Raw genomic sequence first — 25,187 nt, 5'->3', positions numbered from 1 at the left:
TATTTCAAATTTTATGTGGTCTTGGCTGGAATTAGCCCGAAAATCTGACTATTTCTGTCTTTTTGGGCTTTTCAGGGAAAAAGCCTGAAAAAAATTGAGCGAACTGGAAAAAAACTCTGAAAAAACTTCCACGATTCGGATTTTCACTCAATTTTTTTGGGTTTGTCCCTAATCCGATTAAATCGTGCTTTTTTAATAATAAGCTCCAATCATGGATTCTAGTTTGGTCAAACTTTTTAAATGACAATATTTTGATAAATATGCCTAAATTAGTAGTAATTATTTGTAATTTTATGCAGCTTAGGTGTCTACATTAACAATGGAACAATCAGAATAATACTGTATATCTCTATTTAGAGACTGACCCATACAGTTTATATATATATATATATATATATATATATAACTTATGAATGGTCTTGCTGAATGTAATTTCAGATGTAGTAATAGGAATGAAAAATAAAATTGCAGACTTTCTTAACAAAAACAGTTTTTTTTTGCCTATGACATAAAATCTGACATAAAAATGTTATTGAAATATTGTTAGTAGTCTTAAACTGATTTGTAAATATAACTGTCTGGTGGTGTATATTTTCTGCACACCTCACTCTTAATATAATGTAGCAGAAGGTAGCCAATAACAGACCTGTAGTAGAACATTGCTACAATGATTTAAGAACCTGAATGGCTAAGGAAATTCTGGTTTTAATAGAAATTACATTTACAAATAACTTTAAAACCATTACAAATGTTCTTAGTTGTTTCAAATTAATTTTTTTCTCATTAGGCAAAAAAAAAGTTTTTTTGTGTAGAGTTCCCTATAATCAAGTGAGTCCGTTTTCTAAATCTGTGGGTTCTGTGACTTCAGTTATGTATTTTGGTCTATATCAATGTACCATTCATAACCGCATAAGAGCTGCTCCTAAGATTTAATTGTTCAAATACATAGATGTGGTTTTAATACATTTACTAACACAATCTGAACATTCCAGGAGCACAGAGACTATGGATACCTCAGCATCGAACACATCCATTGGATCAATTATAATATAACCAGACTTGCATCTTCCTTAAAATCTCCCAGAAACCACTGTTCATCCATGCCAGATGATTTTAAATTTCTTTACATAATTGTTCCTATATTTTACATAATAATCTTTATAGTTGGGATTCTTGGCAATATGATCATAGTCATTGGACTTATTTTCTTCAGTCAAAAACTGTTGCAATTTTATATATTGTAAATTTAGCTATTGCAGACTTGACATTTGTTGCCACATTACCACTCTGAGCAGGGTCTATGGCAGCAAAATATGAATGGATGTTTGGCTCCTTTATGTGCAAATTCTGTGCCACAATGTCATCGGTTAATATGTATTCCAGTATTTTCCTACTTACATGCCTCAGTATAGATCGCTACTTTGGGATTGTCCATCCAATGAGATTGCTCAACTGTCAAATGCTGGCCAAATTTTGTGGACTTATGGAAAAACATATTTGGATTTGTGATAACATTTCTTGTCCAAGGATTTTTTTATTGTTTGATATATAAAAACATCTTAGAATCAAGAAAGAGCAGCATTAAGAAATCAGAAAGTGACAAGATTCTAGTTTTGGCAATGGTGTTTGCCTTAAAGGAGAAGTAAACCCCTACCCCCCCTTCCCTACACAATCCACACTTTACTGAATTTGTGGAGTAACGACCTTCTCCAGAGCGAATAGTCGCCTGGCGATAAGTGTGAACGAACACTAGTGACGGTCTCTTCCGCTAGCGAGTTGGCACCTGCACCTGTAAGTGAATTGGTGATGTCCCTAAAGGTGGCAACACTCGAATTGTCGCTAGCGTTAGCTACTTCGTCCCCATAGACTACATTTTATCCAAATAATCCAGAAATTATTTCCATTTTCTCTGTAATAATAAAACAGTAGCTTGTACTTGATCCAAACTAAGATATAATTAATCCTTATTGGAAGCAAAAACAGCCTATTGGGTTTATTTAATGTTTAAATTATTTTCTAGTAAACTTAAGGTATGAAGATCCAAATTACAAAAAGATTCATTATCCTGGAAAACCCCAGGTCCCGCACATTCTGTATAACAGGTCCCATACTTGTACTACTTTTTATTTCTGGTTGAAAGATTCCCTTTAATCTTGTGTGTAGCTATTATGTTAGGCATATTTAATACCTTGGACAGCTTGTAAACTATGGGTGATTTATAGATTCATTGCCCAGATTAGACTTGAGGGTCAGTGGGCTGTTTGAAAAATGATGTATTTATATTTGTGCCGTTTGTGTTTAAAAGCACTGATTGATTTGCTACTAGATCCTCTCTGTAGAACTCTGGACACTTTGTTTTAAAGTTTAACCATTGAGCAAACACTCCTACAGACCCCTCAGAGTAGGCTGGAGATTGTGAAAAGTTTGTGGCATTTTGTTTCCAGCTTCCCAAGTTACACAGACTTATACTGGAAATGATGAACTATTTAATCATTTTCATACTGGGTCTTTTTGTTGCGGATGGTCAGGTTTCTGCAGAAGACAGGTAAAGTATATTTTAGTATATTGCAAATATTGCTCACTTTGATTTAATGGCAAAAAGAGAAATGGAACTGACCATAGCTGCACCACTTTTTAGTGGCTTTTATAAATGTCTGGGCTTGTTTAAGATTTTTAATGCAGATTGTTCATTGTAATTAAAACTAGACTGGACTTTATTGCTTCTTGCAGTATCAGATTTAATCAAAGAGAATCCCAAAAGGTAAAAATAGTGCAATTTCACTGAAAGATTTAAATGAATTCCTATTGCATTCCCTGTCTCTATTTTCGATGTTCCCTTATGAGTAATGAAACCTAATCATGAGCAAATGTAACAGCAACTGGGCTACATACAAATCTCCACTGTGATTTAGCTCTTACTCTGAAATCAGCCAGCAAACACAATTTCATACACATATTGCTAAATTATTTTTGTAAACAAGATTTATAAATATAAAATAATAAAAGTATACAAGTAAAACTAAAAATTAAATACGAAAGAATCTAAAATAAATATAGGGTGTAGGAATTTGTAAAATGTATAGATCTATAAGTGACAGGAAATGTAACATTGTGGAGTAAATTTACTAAGCGACAAAAATTCGCTAGCAACGGCATCGCAGCTATCACAACACTTTTCCATAGACAAGTCTAATTTACTAAAATGCGAAGTTGCGTCTAGGGTGCCGGACGCTGGCGAATTTTCAATTCTGCCTAGCGCAACTTCATTAGAGGTCTTCACTCAGGCTAATTTGCATATGGCAGGAAATCTAAAGTTGAATGGACGTATATGTCCATGACGTATACATTACAAGTCCAGGGAACCTGAATTAAGAAAATAGAGTTGTTATAAATGCAAAAAGCAAAATGTTGATTTTTTCCATTATATTTGGACATGTCCACTTATTAAAGATTTATGGGAAAAAGTCAAATGTTATATTAAAGAAGTACTCAAATTAGACATAATACTGAATCCTCAATTTGGATTACTGGATCTTAAAGATTCGTTTCAGTTATCGTCTCAAGCGTCTATTATTAAGGTTACAAAGGAAATTTTATCTTTCTGCTGGATGGTGATGGCTGCAACTCGAAAATCTTTATTTCTATTTTGGATTAGAGATAGTCCCCCCTCTTTGAAAGACATACTTTCATACTTACATAGTCTATGTATGCAGGAGATAATTCGATTTAGGTTGGAGGATTCTATTCAGAGAAACAAAGTTCAATGTAGATGGTCTATTTATATCTCGTCATTAGATACTGCTAAGAGACAAGTTGTTCTAAAATTTATGAGGCAAGATGAATTTAATGAATGAATTTGATAACATTTTATTTATATTCTATTTTAAGCATATAGTATTTATAGTGCTTGGTTTTATTTATTTATTTATATAATTATTTATTTAAATGCTTTCTAGATAACTATAGGTCAATATGAATTTTTTTTTGTTTTTTTTTGTTTGTTTTGTTATGTACGGATATTTGATATTTGTCATTTGGTTTACATCAACCTTAATTTTATGAACATTGTTTATTTGTTCTTTATTGTATTGTATTTTTAAAATTCAATAAAAAGAATTTGAAAAGAAAAAGAATAGAGTTGTTATAATGCCCTACACATGAGCCCACTGTATAGTTAATGTTCCATATGTTACAAAATGTATGGGGGAATCCGGTTACCCAAAAAAAATTTAATTTATCACTCTAAAAAAAGGAAATGACACCAGCATTTTTTGGACTTTTGAAACTTTTTCCACTAAAAAATATGATGAAAGTAACAGAAGAATGAGGAAGATCTGAGCTGCACTGGTCTGAGCTGCACTGGTCTGAGCTGGCGAAGGCAAGTCTGGCGAAAGAGGTAGCGTTCAGTAAAATCCGCATCTTTGTGAATTTGCGGAGTAACATCCATTTGCCAGAGTGAAAATTCGCCTGGCGATAGAGTGCGAGTCACCGCTAGTGTCTATCTCCTTCTCTAGTGAAGTGACGCCTGCGTCCGTTAGTAAATCTGTGAAGTCCCTGAAAACGGTAACACTGGCGAATCTTCACCAGCATTAGTCACTTAGCCCTTCAGTAAATCTGCCCCTGAATGTTTTAAATACCTTGTTTTGGGAAGAAGAGTTAGTGTGAGTTAATATGTAAATATTTAACCAAATGATGTTTAGCAATTCTTAGTCCAGAGGATAAGCTGTCAAAACAGTAAACTGATATGGTTGATAAGAGTGTACAGTCATTCAGAAGTCACGACAAGTCAGTTATTCTGCAGTCACAGGAAATGGTAAATGTGCCCAGGACAACACCCCATTGTCGTTCCGTCCCCTTGTCCATCAGACCTCCGACCCACTTGTCTCCCCTAGCCCTCAAAATAAATATCCATGATTTCTCCCACTAGACTGATACCCCACACTGCAGAAGAGCGCAGTTCTATCAGGAGGAGGAGCAGTGAAGAGTCACCAGAATTCAGAGTGGGCAGGCAGAAGAGCAATATGCACAGCTCCCACCCCTCTGTTGCATCCTAGACACATGCCTTTAATGTCTATTCATGGTTCCAGTAACCATGAAATTGAACAGTTGATTTGGTTCTTAGCTAATACAATGTAAATAATGAAAGCGGACATCTAACCAGTTGCTATGTGTTGATGGACTGGGCCAAACATTGTCCAGGAATCTACATATGCCTGGGTTGCTCACTTCCATTGCAGATGATGTGACAGCTGACCTGACGTCTTATGCTTCTCGATTATTCACCAAAGGCATGTTTTTGTTTGTCACAGCAGAAGAGTCACAAGTTGACTGTCCCTGACAAACAGCTAGCTTTCTAAAAACTGTTTTATTGTATTTTTAATAAGCATAGGTCTGCCATTGTAGCTTGTTTTTCCTGATCAATGTCATTTGGATTCATCACTGTCAAATATTAAAATGTAGCAACATGTCAAAAACATTTAGAAGGGATTAAACAAAAAAAGAAAGAGGGATAGGTAGAAAAGAAAGAGAGGAAGGGTGGAGGTTATTGCATATCAGAGCAATTGTAGGTGCCAGAGAGCACTACATTATTCAAGTAGCGTTGGAGGAGGAAGCAAACTTATTATTGCTACATTTGATCCGTAGGCTGATAGGTAAACTCCCATAGATGTTACATTTTTGATCTTTCCGGCAACAATTGGTTCATTTGTTCATTTTCAATATGCGTCTATGGCCACCTTTAGAAAGGAGGCTTCTGCCCTTCATTTGGTCTATCGAAAATGAGCTAATAACTTATGTTGTTTCTGCACTTCTAGGGGCACATTTACTTAGGGTGAAGTGAATTCAAAGTGAATATTTGAATTAAAAAACGTAGAATTTCGAAGTAATTTTTGGGTACTTTGACCATCGAATAGGCCAAATTTGACTTGAATTCGAAGTCAAAATGCTTCAACTATTCGACCATTCGTTAATCGAAGTACTGTCTCTTTAACGCGCCACCTTAAACCTGCCGAATTGCTATGTTAGCCTATGGGGACCTCCTAGAACATATAGCCAACATTTGGCTACATTTTAGAAGTCGAAGTGAAATCGTACGATCGTACGATTAAATCGTTCAAATCGTTCGATTCGAAGTACGATCGTAGTACGATTGTACAATGTTAAAAATCCTACAAATTCGACTTCGAATGATGAACTAGCCTATTCGATGGTCGAATTTCGAAAGTTTTTTGTACTTCGAAATTCGACCCTTGATAAATCTGCCCCCTAGTGTGTATTTATTCAAATGTCACAGACATTGTCTTGTAGTGCCAAAACCCAATGGATTTGCATCATATACAGTAGTTTGTGTTTTAGGGGTGGCTGTGTGACAGTCCAAAATTCCAAGATGGTTTTAACAATTGTTAATTCCAGGATTTCTGTTCTAGTCTAATATTGTTTTTAGTAGCACTGTCAGTGAGTTTGGGATAAAGATAGATAGTCTTAATAGTATTTGTAGATTTGTTTAAGTCCCATAGATGCCTAAAAAATCTACAATTAGTGCTAAAACTACATTCCAAAGAGCATTTAATTTGGTGCATGAGCACAGGGCATGTTCAAATGTGCTATGTTTTATGCGCTATTTTTCTCTACCTTACTTTATCTTAAATTTGCCTAGACCAGCAGTGTCAGTGGCAGATGGTTTGACCAAGCATTTCATTGTGGTACACTAAACCTTAGCATAGAATCTGTGGCCTTTTAAGGGATCCTGTCATCAGTCAATAGTGCTACTCCAGTACACTTCTGCACTGAAATCCATTTCTCAAAAGAGCAAACAGATTTTTTTATATTCAGTTTTAAAATCTGACATGGGGCTAAACATTTTGTCAATTTCCCAGCTGCCCCTGGTCATGTGACTTGTGCCTGCACTTTAGGAGAGAAATGCTTTCTGGCAGGCTACTGTTTTTCCTTCTCAATGTAACTGAATGTGTCTCAGCGGGACATGGTTTTTTACTATTGAGTGTTGTTCTTAGATCTACCAGGCAGCTGTTATCTTGCGTTAGGGAGCTGCTATCTGGTTACCTTCCCATTGTTCTTTTGTTTGGCTGCTGAGGGGGAAAAGGGGGGGTGATATCACTCCAACTTGCAGTACAGCAGTAAAGAGAGATTGAAGTTTATCAGAGCACAAGTCACATGACTTGGGGAAGCTGGGAAATGGACAATATGTCTAGCCCCATGTCAGATTTCAAATTGAATATAAAAAAATCTGTTTGCTCTTTTGAGAAATGGATTTCAGTGCAGTTCTGCTGGAGCAGCACTATTAACTGATTAATTTTGAAAAGAAATTTTTTTCCCATGACAGTATCCCTTTAAGTATTAAGAGATGGCCCGTTAATAATATAAAGTTGATGATGATTTGGCAGTGAGATGCCAAATCATCCTAGGATGATGTTATTTTAAAAAATAAATAGTAAAATCTATGGCATATCCTATATCCTCCCCATTAAAATGTGTGCTTTAAATTACAGTTAAACATTTTTGTTTTTACAGTGACCAGGTGTTATATGTCCTTCCACGAACTGATCAACAGGCTGAAGTTCTGAAGAATATAACTTCTCAGCCAGAGGTAAATAATGTAATTATACTAGTGTCAAATGACATTTAACTTGCCCCCTTTTTCTTGGAGCTAGGGGGTCTGATGTCACACAAATATAGACCAATTACTTGTCTCTCTGAATAAGGGTGGAGTCAAGCAATAAAGGGTGGCTACCTCCCAGGAATTTAGTATTTTTGCATTAAGGTACAGCATAGAGAAGAAAATAACTGCTCAACATTTCTTAAAACGTAGGAAAAATATTTCATAGACGTTTGCACGCTAATCATATTATTTCAGGTTGTTCTGTGGAAGCCTGATTCTTATGAACACATAATGAAAAATAAAGAAGTTCACTTTTATGTGAATGTATCCTTCGTGGACACGGTGAAGGCACAGCTGAATCAATCTTCAATTATGTACACGTAAGTCATACATTGCTTCTCTTGTGGTTTAACCTTGTCATTGGATAGCTCTGATTCATAAGAATTCTTATAATTGTCTTTTGTTTTTGTCATTAGGGTTTTGGTTAAAGATGCCCAAGAACTTATTGAACAGCAGACATTTAATGATACTAGCAATCAACGCAGTTCTAAGTCTTTTTATGAGCAATACCACACACTGGATGATGTAAGAATAATATTTTTTATCTGCTTATTTGATATACACAGAGAATGCTTAACTGACCTCACTGGCAATTGAAGCATAATATCCAAGGCTATTGTGATTTTAATGGAGACATTTTGGGCCAGATTCAATTCAGTGAGGATACAATTCAAGAAGAATTTTTTTCTCCAAATTCAGTTCCAATTTTTTCCCATAGACTCCAGTAGAGTTTTCACGTGATAAATCGTTACGTTTTTTTTTTTAATTGAATTGCATCTCAAATTGAATCTCGTCCATGACTTTTCATGTGATAAACCTTTTTCTCGCTGAATTGAATCAGGCCAGCTTCAGGCAGGGATTGTTAGGACACGCCCACCCCTCATTTGAATCATGGACACGGGCTGTAGCAGATCTATAGTGAGTTCCAATAAAGGGACCATTTTTCAAAATAATATTCGTTTTTTACTCAAAGTAAAACCAGCCCCATATAATAATTATTATTATTGCCACAAGATTGGGTGGGGGAGGGTCACTAATCCTATATGTCTCCTTTACGATCTGAAGTCAGGTGTTACAGGTACTGGTATTCAGGTATGGGACATGGGTTTTCCAGATAAGGGGTATCTCCATAATTTCAATGTCCATACCTAAAGGGTGCTAAAATAATAATTAACTAAACCCAATAGGATTGTGTTGCCATCAATAAGGATTAAATATATCTTAGTTGAGATTATGTTCAACCTGGGAAAAAGGAAATCATTTTTAAAGATTTGAAGTATTTGATTAAAATGGAGTCTATAGGAGATGACCTTGCCATAATCATGACTCTTTCTGGATAACAGGTTTTCGGATAAAGGGTCCCATAATATATAATTTATATGAGTGTATGGATAGGTTGGTATAAGTATGTGTGTATATATGAACACTGAGGATCACATGGCGAGGTTAAACTTGATTGAATTTGTTTTCCAACCCAGCTTAAATATGTAACTATCATTTTAGAAACTGGAATGTCTCAGTTTCTGGATTGATACGGTAAAAGTTTTATAATAGAAAAAGAAAAAAAAATCTCCCAGTGATTAAATGAGACCACTAACTTGCGATCCTGTTCACCAAAAACTGCACCAATTCAGGGTACTACTGTAGGAGTGCCATGTTGTTATAGTCCTCCTCTTCATGGATCCTGTGTATGGTTTAGAATGGTGCTGTATAGATAAAGAGCCAAACAATAACTGGCTCTTTGCTTTACAGTGCATGCCTGGGGCCATACAAAGCCACTGATTGGTACTTTTTGTCTCATGTTCCAAAAAAGAGTGCAGTTATTAAAGCAGGGGAACCCTAAAGCTACAGGCCTCCGAACCACGAGGTAGCACCAGGGTTCCCAGAGCAGCCGGTGTATTGCAGTGTAGTTGCACCAAAAGACCAGAACTGTCACTTGCTGGCCAAATGCCAGAAATAACAGCAACCAGAATTCTCAAAGTGTCAAAATTGCACTTTTCTCACAGCATTTGCTGTCATATATGCTCCTTAACATCTTCAACCTCAACCCTTGCTAAATGTGCCCCTTAATCTGGCTCCCATCTGAGAAACATTGGTAAAGATATTTACCAACATATCCATAATACAGACTGAGAGTAAGCAAACCACAGAGAATTCCTACGCTGATTTGTTTTCTCATCAGATATACTACTGGACTGAACAAATTGTAGAGAAGCATTCAGACATGCTGCAAAGGATTAACATTGGATACTCATTCGAAAACCGTCCTCTTTATGTGTTGAAGGTACAGTTTTACCATGGTGTTAAAGATTGTAATTAAAAACGTGTATTTTTTTGCATAGTGATTCTTCTCTAACTATTTGTGAGTTAATTCTTAGGTGTCAGGTAAAGAGAAGACAGCAAAGCACGCGGTTTGGATTGACTGTGGGATACATGCACGGGAATGGATTTCTCCTGCATTCTGCTTATGGTTTGTTGGACATGTGCGTATCATCTAAACAAAAAAATAGCCTAATTTTAACTATTTTACAGCTATAAAAGCAGGCAATATATATGTCTTTAATTACCATGATTTTGTGCCATTGTCCAGTTCAATATTACCTGTCTGGGTTCAACAATCTGAAACCCAGACAAAAACCTTCCCCCATGATGTCACTGCCTGTCCCCCTATTTCCCTGCACTGGGCGGTATGAGATATAAAGGTGCAATCTATTAATGCTAAAGCATGTTCTTAAAGGGTAACTTTACATATTTTTATTTTTTCTATGCATAATGAAAAAAAAATATTCAATATACATAAATACAAATGTTTATGTTTTTTGTTATTATACACACATGCATATATATTTATATATATATATATATATATATATATACACACACACACACACAAATTTTATATAGTGAATAAAGTACCCCCTCTTGTAAAATATAAGGATATTATAAGTTACCGAGGAGTTTCATGACCATATAAAAACACGAGGCCGAAGGCCGAGTGTTTTTATACAGGTCATGAAACTCCGAGGTAACTTCTAATATCTTCATATTTTGCAACTGGGGGTACTTTATTTATTATAATACACACATTTCAGCAAGACATGTGACAGAAATGACATCAGAACTCCCCGTTTATAACTGATGACATCAGAACTCACCGTTTATAAGGATATAATTTACAGGATATTCATGGCTTTTGTGTATTATATAAATATTATTGCTATTTAGTCCCTTCATGTCCCATTTTGCAGTGCCGGTTATGACTCTTTAAACAGTGTAGCAGAAACCAGCACTTCTCCAGCCATAATTTCAATAACTACAAAGCCTTGATCGCTTTTTCACAGGCCTGTTAATCAGATTGTTCCTGCTACATTGTTTCATGGGTCAGAACCAACAGTGTAAAGAAAAAAAAAGGTAGAGACAAATACTTATTATAGTATAGCAAGTACATCCAATAATTAAAACCTTTAATTAATGCATACTGGACTGTAAAAAATATTTAAATATTACATTGTAAATCCAAGTTCCGATATCAAGGGTCTATTTGTTAATATTAATAATGTTAATATGTGATCATAACTGCCTATGTGTCTCTTTGCTACTAAGGCTGTTGAATACTATGGAGTGGACCTGTCCATGACAAAATTGCTCCACTATCTTGATTTCTATATCCTACCTGTGATGAATGTGGATGGGTATCACTTTTCTTGGTCAACAAAAGTGAGTGCAGAATGATGCCATTATAATTACACTGTATGTTGATATACATCTGGCTGAACTGGCAAGCTGTGGGTTCTGGCAAATAGCAGAGGGGCAGCTGTAAGATGCCATAGACTGGGCTGCTGGGGCTCTTTGGGCCTCTGTGTACTTGGAAAGCCAGGGACTATTTTGAATCCTAGTCCAGACCCAATATACGTTCAGGACAGCTGAACATATGCAATTTACTATAAATGCATAAAGGTGTAGGAGGAATATTTCTGGCCCAAACCAATTTATATTTGACCTTTATGTCATCAGACCAACATTTTACCTTTAATATACAGTACAATATGAAACAGAAGCTTAGGGGCCCATTTACTAAGGGTCAAAGTGAATTTTCGAATTCAAAAACTTCGAATTGGGTACTTCGACCATCGAATAGGCCAAAATTCGATTCAAATTGAAAAAGCTTCACAAATTCGACCATTCGAAAATCGAAGTACTGTCTCTTTAAAAAACGTAGATTTCGACACTTCGCCACCTAAAACCTGCCGAATTGCTGTTTAGCCTATGGGGGACCTCCAAGAACCTCTCTGAGTCTTTGGCTAAGTTTTTAGAAGTCAAAGTTTTTTTTTTGTACAATCCTTCGAAACAATTTTTACTTTGCTCAAAAACGTCTGTTTTCGATCTAAAAAATATTTAGACTATCGAAGTATCAAATTCAATGGTCGAATTTCGAACTTTTTTAACTTCCAAATTCGACCCTTAGTAAATGTGCCCCTTAGTGTGCCGATAGATTATTTTTAATTGTATTTTTCTATTTACTTGTTTACTACATCTCGGTTTAAGCTTCCATTTTGCTTGCTTTTATTTAGGAATTTACTGAAGACAAGAACAGTAAATCCAAGTGCTAAAATAGCAACCAATCAGACCATGGCATTTACTTGTAGAAGACTGTCCGTTTGTTATTGGTCTCTCTTTTAGTCCGTTTGCTCCAGCGGGGAGCATAGGGCCTCAACGACACTCCTCCAACGAACTCGGTTTGCAGCGGTCTTCTTCAGCTGAGCCCATGTCCATCCGGCTGCCTTCATTTCAGCCTCCATGCACCTCCTCCATGTCTGTCTTGGCCGGCCAACTTTTCTTTTCCCTTGTGGATTCCACTCAAGGGCTTGCCTTGTGATGTTGTCAGAACTTTTTCTGAGGGTGTGGCCTATCCAGCCCCACTTTCTTCTTCTGATTTCTCGGTCAATGGAGGTCTGTTTTGATCTTTTCCATAGGCTGATGTTGGAAGTTTTCTCTGGCCATCTGATGTGTAGGATGTGTCGTAGGCAGCGGTTGATGAAGGTTTGGAGCTTACTTGTGGTTGTCATGGTCAGTCTCCAGGTTTCCGAACCATAAAGCAAGACTGCTTTCACATTGGTGTTAAAAATACGAATTTTGGTTTGTTGTGAAAGGGCAGTGGAGTTCCAGATGGGACGTAAGGTGTTAAATGCATGTCTGGCTTTGTTGATACGGCTCCTGATGTCCTCATCTGCTCCTCCATCCTTGCTTACTACGCTGCCCAGGTAGACAAACTTGTCCACGTCCTTAATGTCAACTCCTTGCAGCTGGATTTGATCCTGCTGCTGGTTGTTAATCCTCATGGTTTCTGTTTTTGTGTTGATCTTGAGGCCAGTTTTTGCTGCTTCCTCTGATAGACGTGTGAGTTTCTGCTGTGCATCTTGTTGTCTGTGCGACAGGAGGCTGACATCATCTGCAAAGTCTAGGTCCTCCAAGATTTTAGTGAAGGACCAGTGGATTCCTGTGTTGGCATTTTGTGTAGAACTCTTCATAATCCAGTCTACTACCAACAGGAAGATGGTTGGTGACAACATGCAGCCCTGTCTCGCCCCCGTCCACACTTCAAAAGGCTCTGTCATTTTTCCTTTATGCACAACCTGGCATGTGGAGTTGTTGTAAAGTTGTTTGATAATGGAGATGAATTTTGGTGGTATCCCATAATGTGCCATAAGTTTCCAGACAACCTCTCTATCTACGCTATCAAAGTCCTTCTCAAAGTCTACAAAGATTGTGTAAAGTGGAGACTGCCATTCCACTGATTGTTCTATGATGATGCGCAATGTTGCAATGTGGTCCGTGCAAGATTTGTCCTGCCTGAAGCCAGCTTGCTCATCTCGCAGTCGTTAGAGCCTCCCTCAGTCTCAGCAGCATGATTCGTGTGAGTACCTTGCTAGGTACAGATAGGAGCATGATGCCTCGCCAGTTGTTGCAGTTGGAGAGGTCGCCTTTCTTGGGAAGTTTCACCAGATGCCCTTCCCTCCACTCTTTTGGCACGCTTTCCTGCTCCCAGACTTTCTGAAGCAGTGGGTATAGCATGTTCGTAGTTGTTATGACGTCCGCTTTTAGGGCTTCAGGTGGGACACCATCTGGACCTGCTGCTTTCCCAGCCTTGATTTCGTTTGTTATTGGTAACTGGTACAAATTAGCCCCATTACATATATATATATATATATGTATATATATATATATATATATATATATATATATATATATATATATATATATATATATATATATATATATATATATATATATATACTATCTGCATATATACAGATTGTGGGAAGTGCATCAGCCAAGGCAAAGAATTTACAGATATTCATTTTATGGGGTACATTTTGCACTGAATTATAAATAACCACCAAAAGCAGCTCTTCTAGTTTCATCTCCATGTTGCATACCTGATCCCTTTTTGCTTATTTTGATTCATGCAGAACCGAATGTGGAGGAAGAATCGCTCCAAATACACTACCAGTAACTGCATCGGAACTGATTTAAACAGGAACTTTGACGCTGGCTGGTGTGGTAAGTTGTTGTTAGATGCACTAAAGGCCAGTTATTTATTTCAGGCAAAAGCTAATTACAGAATTGTGTGCATCAAACAGAAAGCCACTTACAGTTAAAGGAAAACTATACCCCCCAAACAATGTAGGTCTCTATAAAAAGATATTGCATAAAACAGCTCATATGTAAAATCCTGCTTCAAGTAAATAAACCATTTTTATAATAATAATAATATACTTTTCTAGTAGTATGTGCCATTGGGTAATCATAAATAGAAAATTGCCATTTTAAAAAATAAGGGCCGCCCCCTGGGATCGTAGGATTCACTGTACTCACACATATACCAACAAACCATACAGTATTTTACTGGCCTGGCCAGTTAAGATTATGTCTACTGGCAGTGTCAAAAATAAGGAAGATACTGTAGATAAAAATATCGGAAGGTTGGCATTTATTTCCAGAAAAGGTGGCAACCCTACTTCCTGTAGCTATGATTGTTTGGATTGTAAGCCTGAACTAATGGAGCAATTTAAACAGACCTGGATTTAAGATTTGGGCGCCCTTAGGCCAGAGGGTCCTGCGACTGGTCCTAGCAGTTGCCCCCTCCACCCCTGCTTGCTTGTACAGGCGCTGGAGCACTGAGGATTAGGTATGCAGGTGGGCGGCATGCCGCCTGTAAAATCTTGCCACCTTAGGCCTGAATTTAAAGGCATTCTGTCATGGGAAAACCTGCTTTTTATCAAATGCACCAGTTTTAGCACTTTGGATTCCAGTAGAATCCTGCATTGAAATCCATTTTTCAATAGAGCAAACACATTTTTTTATATTGAATTTGAAATCTGACATGGGACTTAACATGTTCGTTTTCCAGGTACCCTCAGGTCATGTGACTTATGCGCTGATAAACTTCAGTCACTCTTTACTGCAGCATTGCAAGTTGGAGTGATAACACAACCCCCTACCTTTCCCCCAGCAGCTAGAAAAATGGGAAGATATCAAGAACACAGCTCCCTCACACCTGCATTGCTAAAATAGATATGAGAAAGCACTTAATAGTAAAAATCCAAGTCCAGCTAACCCTAATCGTGACAGCTTGAGTTACATAGAGTAGGAAAAGTAATAGCTTATCTGAAAGCAGTTCCATTGTGAAGTGCTACAGGAGCAGACACAATATAATAAATCTATTCATTCATAAATACAGTTTTAAATGTGTACAATGTACACAGTGTAATTTAGTAATAAAAACTATACAATAAAAATCATGACAGAATCACTTTAAGGTGGCCAATACCTGTGTGCAACTCGTAGGGCATCTGTCCTTTCAAACAAAAGGAATAACTCCAGCCTTACTTGCAGTCAAGTTGAAATTAATTTCCTTCTACTACAAGAAGGGTTATTGCAACATAGGAAAAGTGGCAGGAACAAAAGCAGACTCAGCAGCAGGATTTCATTCCTTGTCAGTTAGCATTTATTGTGCCATTTTACACAAGCAAAAACATCATACTTTACTGAGCCTCATTAATATTAATAAGACTACAATCATTATAGCAGCAAATATGTTCTTCAGTTTGGCTATTCTTGTTCCACAGGTCCTGGTGCTTCCAGTGATCCCTGCCAAGAAATATACTGTGGACCTTATCCTGAATCTGAGCCTGAAGTGGCAGCTGTTGTCAATTTTATAAAAAAACATAAAGATGTTGTCAAGGGCTATATAACTGTACACTCTTACTCCCAAATGGTGCTTTTTCCATATTCATACACAAATGAGAAATCAAAAGACCATGATGAGCTGGTAAGGAATTCATTATTTAATATTGTCCCTAGGAAAAAACTAGAAGCCGAGAAATACTGAATATATGGCAGGCAACAGTGCTTTCATTAGGTATGGGTTACCTGTAGCCTGAGTTTAGCGATAATAAAGGGAATAGAGGGATGTGCATTATGAAGCTAAGGTTGCCATTTTTCTCAGTGAAAAATTCTGGAGGTGTCTGTAGTGGAGGTGAGCGAGATTGTAAGTCTTGGGACAGTGACATTAAAGGGTCGGAGAGCTGATGCAACAAGCAAGGTTGATGTGATGGGGCAAATTTAGATCAATCTGGCAAAACTTTGGTGAGTTGGGAAGGAAAATAGGAGAAAGAGGAGAGAAGACGCAGACCGAGAAGCAGAATTGGGGATTGGCTGGGTGTGGAATGACAGGTAATTACAAATTTAATGGCAAGTAATTACAAATGTAATGGTAAAACACCAGCCTTCACTTGTGTTTTACTAGCTAAGCTGGTGAAATACTGCGGGCAAGGCTACCTGGCCGTGACCCACCCACAACTCCTGCATCCCATCATCAGCTGAAGGCTGCCAGGGGGTCTTGGGAGTTTAAAATATAGAGAGTTGCTAGGAGTTACTGCATAATTTACAATGTACAAAACGAAAAAGTACTTCTGACTATTTTATTATTTACAAAGTAGTAGATCGTTGTACCGTGTTAGCCATAGACCAAGAACTAGAAAATATAGAGTAGGTGATACCTTTTATTGGCTGAGTAGATAAAAAAAAAGGTGTTAAGTTTTTTTAAGGTTGGTGGTTGTCTGTATGCAAGTAGGAGAGGTTCTGGGAATATATTTTGCAGCCCATCATCCACCTGTATAATGGGTTGGAGTTCTTTTATGATTTTGCGTAGGTCCTCTTGGTGGGGATTGTATGTGACCACAAGGGGGACCCAGTCATTCTTTGTAGGTCTTTTGTACTGGAGCAGCTCATCCCTGGGTATGGCGGTCTGGGGTTGTATCCCTGTTTAATGGGGAACTCCACAAAAACATAACTTAAGCTTTTTGAAAAGTAAACATAATATCAAGCAACTTTGCAATGTACATCTTGTTAAAAATATGCAGATTTTTCATGATTTTTAATGGTTTCTGACAGTTTCCTAAGCCTAGCCCCCTGCTCTCTGACTACTTTGCTGAGCTGGCTGACTACTCTTACTTTGTATCAACAGCCATCTGTCCTCAGCCTGCATCCAAACCCCACAATTCCCTGCACACGTGATTTCAATTAGGAAAGGAACATCAGAGTGCAATGCATTGTGGGTTATGTAGTTCCTGCATGCTGTCTGTAAAGCTGGCCATAGACGCAAAGATCTGATTGTTCGAATAATCAAACAATCGGACTTCCCCATCTCCAGACCTGCCACTAACCTTTCAGATCAAATAAAGTAGTAAAAGAACAGATCAGCCGATGTTCTGCCCCTGACAGCAATGTCCGACAAAAGCTGGTGACAGTCTCCTACTGAAAATTGTCCGATCAGCAATACATGCAGAGAAATTATCGACAGCCAAAAGAAATCTTTTAACCTGTCTGATCGACTAAACGACTGATCTCCACTGGATGAAAAATGACGGGACTCTCCACACACGGTCCAAAAATCGTACGATCGGATCCTTGCGTCTTTGGCCAGCTTTAGCTGTGGAGAAGTTGTTACAATTTGTAACATCAGTATTTAGTTCCTCCTTCTCTGCCAGGATTTCAAATGATGCAGGAGGAGAACTGTTAGACAGCTGGATTTCAGCATAGAAAATGGCATTTATTCATACTTTTTGAAGTAGTGTAGTGTGGGCCTCTTTATCAAATTTTGGTTTGGAAGCCAGAGTTCCCCTTTAATGAAGTCACACCTAAGTTCTCTTAGGTGTTCATCTCTGTTGAAAGGGTCTGAGCAAATACGTACCTATATATCGTATTGCCTGGCTGTATATAATTGAACTGTTCTATTTGGGGTGGAAATTGTAATTCCTGAGGTACAGTATGTGCATTTTTCGGTTGTTTTTTTGTAAACCGAGGTGACAAGGTTCCTACCTTCTATTTCAATAGTGGTGTCCAGGAATTTTAGTTTTTGAGTGACTAAATTTGTGCTTTATGGTGGGGTGGAAAGTGTTGTAGCTATTGTAGAAGGAAAGGAGGTCCTCTTCACTTGCACTACAGATTAACAAAATGTTGTCCATGTAGCAGAGGTAATCCATAGTCTTAATAGTACATGATGATAAAAATTCCTCCTCTTATCTGGCCAAAAAATAGATTTGCATATTGTGGCGCAAAATAATAACCCATGGCACAGCCCATTTGTTGTAAGTAGATCTCCTGTCCAAATAAGCATTATGTGTCAGGGTGAAGGATGGATCTTGGGAATCCATAAAGAGGGTAACCCTGGAAGACCTAAAATCTCAGGAATAGGCAAGTTTATAGTAAGGGGTACATTTACTAAGCTTGAGTGAAGGATTCGAATATAAAAAACTTCGAATTTCGAAGGTTTTTTTTGGGTACTTCGACCATCGAATAGGCTACTTCGACCTTCGACTCGAACGATTCGAACTAAAAATCGCTCGACTATTCGACCATTCGATAGTCGAAGTACTTTCTCTTTAAAGGGATACTGTCATGGGAAAAAACATTTTTTCCAAAATGAATCAGTTAATAGTGCTGCTCCAGCAGAATTCTGCACTGAAATCCATTTTTTAAAAGAGCAAACAGATTTTTTTATATTCAATTTTGAAATCTGACATGGGGCTAGACATATTGTCAATTTCCCAGCTGCCCAAAGTCATGTGGATTTCAAAATTGAATGTAAAAAAATCTGTTTGCTCTTTTGAGAAATGGATTTCAGTGCAGAATTCTGCTGGAGCAGCGCTATTAACGGATTCATTTTGAATTTTTTTTTTCCCATGACAGTATCCCTTTAAAAAAAAACTTCGACTACATACTTTGCCACTTTAAACCTACCGAGCACCAATGTTAGCCTATGGGGACCTTCCCCATAAGTTTTGCAAGCTATTTTTGATCGAAGGAAAATCGTTCGATCGATTTTATCCTTCGAATCGTTCGATTCAAAGGATTTAATTGTTCAATCGATTTTTCCTTTGATCGATCGATCAAAGTATTTGCGGTAAATCCTTTGACTTCGATATTCGACCCTTAGTAAATGTGCCTCTAAATGTGTCTGGATGGATTTAAAATATCCTGAAACCACTGGCCTACAACACACCGAGCTACATTCCTTAACACACTTGCAGCCCTAGGTCCTATACTTATGCTAGTGTGTATACTGTAAATGTTATGATTTTTTAGTTTCTGTTTAAACCATACCTGAAGCAGGGACCTAAGTAGTCCTGAAAGTTTGCATTTTTTATCTACTCAGTTTGCCAATAAAAGGTATCATTTAATCTATATTTTCTGTTTCTCAAATTTACAAATCCTTTTTCATGATACTAGAAATCGGTAATAACATTGAAAATTATTTTTTTACCAAATCAATAAAGGACTTGTTCTAAAAAAAGAGCATATCTGTATATATTTGTTGAACGTGATGTGCTTTGGTTGGGGGAACAGTGCCCTTTTGATAAACAGGCTAAGGATATCTGGGCTTTATGTGTCCTTTAAGCACCTAATTACGTGCATTAAGTCTATGTTTCATAATTCAGTAAAATGTTTGAGATTAGTATTGCCACTGAATGCTGATGCTATACAGAACACGCTCCACTCAGGGGTTAACTTTGGGGTTGTGGGTTCTGCCCCTCTATAGTAGGCCACTGGTTCATGCAATGCATTCTGAAAAATTCACCAACTTATTTGCAAAAATAATAAATAATAACATTTTTCTTCATAAGATAAGACGGTAAAAATTACAGAAATTATTTAACTTTTTCAGCTCGAGCAATCTTAAATGGGGCTCTGGTGTTAGAGGCAATGCATTACTATCAGAGCCACTTCTATTGCTCTCCTTAGAGATGGTAGAAGAATCACACCACAAATGCACCAAAAAGTCCAAGGTTGATGGCCAGATTTTGCATTTACCATACAGCCAGTGACATAACTTGGTTTTGTTAGGCCACATACACACAGACAGGTATGGGACCTGTTAATGCTCGGGACCTGGGGTTTTCCAGATAATGGATCTTTCTGTAATATGGATTTTCATGCCTTAAGTCTACAAGAAAATCATGTAAACATTAAATAAACCCAATAGGCTGGTTTTCCTTCCAATAAGGATTAATTATATCTTAGTACAAGCTACTGTTTTATTATTACAGAGAAAAAGGAAATCATTTTTAAAAATCTGGATTATTTGATTATAATGCCCGATATGGGAGACAGCCTTTCCGTAATTTGGAGCTTTCTGGATATTGGGTTTTTTGGATAATGGATCCCATACCTGTACTGCACTTTCGTTAGAAACTGACAGAATTGAACAAATAATCTATGCATGTGTGACTAGCTTCATAGAAACAAGGTTTTCTTTTTTAATAGTAGAATTATAAAATTGTTTTTTTTTTCTTTAGCTACTCCTGTCAAAAAAAGTTGCTGAAGGAATTAGGTCAACATCTAGAAATAAATATATATACGGTCCAGGAGCAGAAACCATTTGTAAGTAATCCTTAAAAACATCGACATTTAACATTCATGTGCAAAAGTTTTTTTGATTTCAAGACAAAGCAACCCATACAGTGCCAAACTTGAAGGGGTGGTTCACCTTTAGGTTAACTTTAGATATTTTATAGAACGGTCATCATTTTTTATTTGCCTTCTTCTTCATCTTACCCTTTCCAACTTTCAAACGGGGGTCACTGACCCCATCTAAAGAAAATGTTCTGTAAGGCTACAAATGCATTGATATTTCTAATTTTTATTGCTCATCTTTCTATTCAGGCCTCTCCTATTCCATTTTCCAGTCTCTTATGCAAATCAATGCATGGTCGCTAGGGTAATTTGGACCCTAGCAACCACATTGCTGAGATTGCAACCTGAGCTGCTGAATAGAAAGCTAAATAACACAACAACCACAAATAATAAAAAATGAAAACCAATTGCAAATTGTCTCAGAATATCTTTATATCATACTAAAAGTTAACTCAAAGGTGAACAACCCCTTTAATAGTGGTTATTTTGAACCACAACCGCAGTTGTGGTCACACTAAAATGGATACAGTTTTTGTGCTCATTGATTACTCTTATTGAAGGAATTTGTTTCCAAACACCCTCGTTTCACCTCTCTATAGTTGCAAGGAGATGTCCCATATCCTGTCTAGTATCACATGTACGTGCCACTATTGATACAGTGAAGCTACTGTCAGCTTCAAGCTGGGACTGTGGGCTGCAACAATTTATGCAAAGAATCACACAGGTGTCACTCAATGCTGAGTACCAGAAATAAAACCATCCCAAAGCAGATCATTTTCAATTGGGGGGGGGGGTGCGGCATCTTCAGTACAAGGGCAGAGACACGTGAAGATTCAGGGAGATTTAGTCGGCGACAAATCGCCTCTTCTTTGGGTAACTAATCTCCCCAAACTGCCTTCCCGCCGGCTAGAATCTAAATCGCTGTCGTTTTCCGAAGTCCCCTCACAGGGAAACTTTAGGCAACTTCGGAAATCGAAACGCTCCGAGTGCCACCCCGCCGGCGATTTCGATTTTAGCCGCCGGGAAGGCAGTTCGGGGAGATTAGTCACCCAAAGAAGAGGCTATTTGTCGATGGACGACAATCTCCCCGAATCTTTGCATGTGTCTCTGCCTTAGAAGCAAAGCAAATTGTGAGCAAAAATGGATTTTGCCCAATGCACTTGCTTGTGTAAATCACTCTTAATGGAAACCTTAGTTGGCAGACCAAATTGGATGAATGACCAAAATTGGATCCTGATTTCAATTCAGACTATGGGATTATATGCAAGGAGTTCTCTATATAAGAATGTTCTCCCTATGTTTTCATGGATTTGCTCCGGGTTAAATGGGACCTGTCACCCTAAGAAATAATTCCAAATCCTTTCCTAACATGTGAGCAAAATTAGCAGTACATATATTATTTAAATTATTGTTCCTTCAGCCTTGGAATTACACATCAAAGGAAGCAGGCAGGAGCCATTTTGTGGTAACTGTTTTTAAGGCAACTTGTGTATCATCACAAAATCTTGTGTATGTGCCAGAATAGGAGACCTAATTTCCATGTGCAGTTTGCTACAAAATTATAGAGCGTGAGGAGAAAGGAACTGTGAGGAGTGCAGTGACATCTAGTGCTGTGCTGAGGCGGGGCAGGCAATATATGAATGACAGCTCAGATATTTAGGCTACTTTATAACAGGTATGGGTGTATTAATGAAAAAAGAATTTGGGTTTCATGTTTCATTTGCAAAGGACTTTCATTATACAGCTTTTTATGTGCGGGTGATAGGTCCACTTTAACTGCCGACTGATGAAGTTGAACAAGACCATGTTTACACAGACTATATTTCCCCAGAAGTTTAGGAAATGGAGAGGAAGAAAACAGAAAATAATAAACAAAAAACAAATATGTATGATCTAAAAGTATAAAGGTTAAAACAGGAGTAAATCCTGCACGTGCAATTAAGAATTCCTGCACTATTTCTTTCTGCACATGTGCCCTGCTTTAACTTTACTCACTATGTTATATGCTGTCTGCATAGTGGAAGAAACACAACTCTGCTTTTGTAATATACATTTTTATAAAATCTACAAATGGTTGCAATTTGAACCCATTATCATCTGGGTGATCAAATCAGGCAAAGATCTGCATGTTTTGCCAGTTTGCTTTTAGTAAAATATTCATTTAACTAACTCTCCTGAAATTTTACAGATTTGGCTCCAGGAGGCTCCGATGACTGGGCTTATGATTTGGGGATCAAGTATTCTTTCACGTTTGAACTACGGGACAAAGGGGCATATGGGTTTTTACTTCCTCCACAACTAATAAAGCCAACATGCAGCGAAGCTATTACTGCTGTTAAAATAGTTGCAGCCCATATTGTTAAGAATTTGTAATGCATAACCTTTCAGAATATATTCAGGAGTGTATAGCTTGTAATTTGATTCAAGGTATCAGTAAATTGTACTTCACACCAAAAGTCTGTATACTGAAATTATGAATACAATAAAAATACTGTACAAATTGTTGTAAACGATACCTGCTGGATTAATGACCTGTACAAGAAATATATTGATGATCAATTTGGAAAAATACAGGGTAAATTTACCACCAACTTTTTTTATGATCTGAGGCACGGAAGAGGAAAAGCTAACGCACACATGGGGGCCTATTTATTATGCTGTGTAAAACATTGTGTAAAAATTACCAGTGATGCCCATAGCAGCCAATCCGCAACAGTCACCTGCAAATTAGAAAAAACAGCATAGATCACACCGGTAATTTTTTACACAGCATCATACAGTAAATACTGTAAGCCCCTTGGTGTTTAGCCTGAGGCAACAGAGCTCAGCCATCCCCATCCCAGATCCCCTCTATAATACAGTGATGCTTCATTCAATAATGCCCCAGACAACTGGCCATCCTGTGCTCACTATAAATACTACAGGTCTCACCAACATAGGTTCTTACTTGCAAATGTGCATTTGCCAATAGAACGCAACGGAGGTATTCACTTTCATTTTCCACATTGTATTAGATTCAAAATGAATTGTTGATTGGTTGCCACAGGCAACTGCACTTGTGCAAACAGCACCTATACTTTAAAATCAGCTCATGTTCTAAAAAGCACACATAAAATGCAGGCATGTTTTTCAAGAGTGTTGTATAAGACTAAGCCAATGATCAGCTCCATGGTGGCACAAGCTTCAAGATATGGGTATGTTTCTCATACTATAGTGTTGGACCTATAATACATGAAGAGGTCATATTGCCTTATGCCAAAGAGGAAATGCCCTTGAAATGGGGGTTTCAACAAGACAAAGACCCCAAACACACCAGTAAATGAGCTTGGTTCCAGACCAACAAGATTGACGTTAAGGAGTGGCCAACGCGATCACTGGACCTTAATCCAATAGAAAATGTGTGGGGTGACATGAAAAATTATATTTCTGAGGCAAAACTAAGAAATGCAGAAGAATTGTGGAATGTAACAGGTGCCAGAAGTTGGTGGATAGTGATGGGCGAATTTGCCCCGTTTCGACGAAAAATTCGCGAATGCCCCTTTGTTCCGGAGGCCGTTTTTGACGTGTACAATCGTGCAAATTTGCCGCGAATTCGCGCCTGGCGAATAAATTCGCCCATCACTATTGGTGGACTCCATGCAACACAGATGTGTAGCAGTTCTCAGAAACACTGATTATACAACTAAATATTAGTTCATTTTTCAGTTTATACAGTGAATGTTTGAGTTTCTAAAGAAGAATGCAGACACTATTATTTTTTGGAACAGCCTAATATTCCTTTGCCTTCACTTTCTGTAAAGGAATAACACAAATTTGATTTTTCTTCATAATTTGATTTGGAATAGAATGTGCAGTGTTCCCAATGCATTTGTGTGTATGGAAATAAAAGCTATTGTAAGGAGTTTGAGCTTTATTCACTTTTTATTAACACTGCTATTATTCTGAACACAACTGTAGGCATCAATTTCATGAATTGTGCAACTAAGATAGTGAAAGCCCAAGCCAGAATATCCATGTTTCTGAGCAGGAGGTTCTTACTGCAGAAATTCCTACTAGCACAATTCTCTCACTTGCAAGTCACAATTTAACAAGGAGACGACCCCACTAGACCACCAAATCAATATACTTTGAGCTACCCACCTGGTTTGCTATACTATGACACATGGAATGTGATTGTCTCTGGTTTCCCAAGACGAATTGCCACCTAGAACCTTGTGTACAATTTTCGTTTTATCTTTTAATTATAACCTGTCAAGCTGGAATTTACTAGAAAAGTACAAAGTACATCTAGCCAACCTAAACTAGTAAAAAAAAAACACAAAAAAAAAAAACACACATGAAATGTTTAGTGCCTTTTTACTAATTGAGTTTAGAAAAAGCTGATCATTTGTACAGGGGTAGAGCTGTATTACATTGTAATTAGCATTGATACCTCTACAGAAATCACTATATATGGGCTGTTTTGTTGCAGAAAAACATAGGATAAACTATTATGTTTTATTTAAGCAAACTGAGTAAAGTGTAGCAAAGAATG

At 37.5% G+C, this 25,187-nt stretch overlaps 1 protein-coding gene across 1 annotated transcript; it reads left to right on the top strand.

The window, feature by feature from the left end:
* The first annotated feature begins 2,408 nt into the window (after positions 1-2,408).
* On the top strand, positions 2,409-23,166 carry cpb2.S (carboxypeptidase B2 S homeolog). The gene is made up of 11 exons (XM_018249956.2): positions 2,409-2,545; positions 7,528-7,603; positions 7,871-7,995; positions 8,092-8,200; positions 9,858-9,959; positions 10,054-10,158; positions 11,279-11,392; positions 14,146-14,236; positions 15,805-16,007; positions 20,536-20,620; positions 22,842-23,166. Exons 1-11 carry the CDS (start codon positions 2,475-2,477, stop codon positions 23,024-23,026), a joined length of 1,266 nt encoding a protein of 421 aa, XP_018105445.1. The 5' UTR covers positions 2,409-2,474; the 3' UTR covers positions 23,027-23,166.
* The last annotated feature ends 2,021 nt before the right edge of the window (positions 23,167-25,187 follow it).

The sequence above is a fragment of the Xenopus laevis genome, chromosome 2S, assembly GCF_017654675.1.
Source record: "Xenopus laevis strain J_2021 chromosome 2S, Xenopus_laevis_v10.1, whole genome shotgun sequence".
Lineage (NCBI taxonomy): Eukaryota > Metazoa > Chordata > Amphibia > Anura > Pipidae > Xenopus > Xenopus laevis.
Note: the sequence above shows the minus strand (reverse complement) of the source record. Positions and strands in the feature narration are given on the sequence as shown.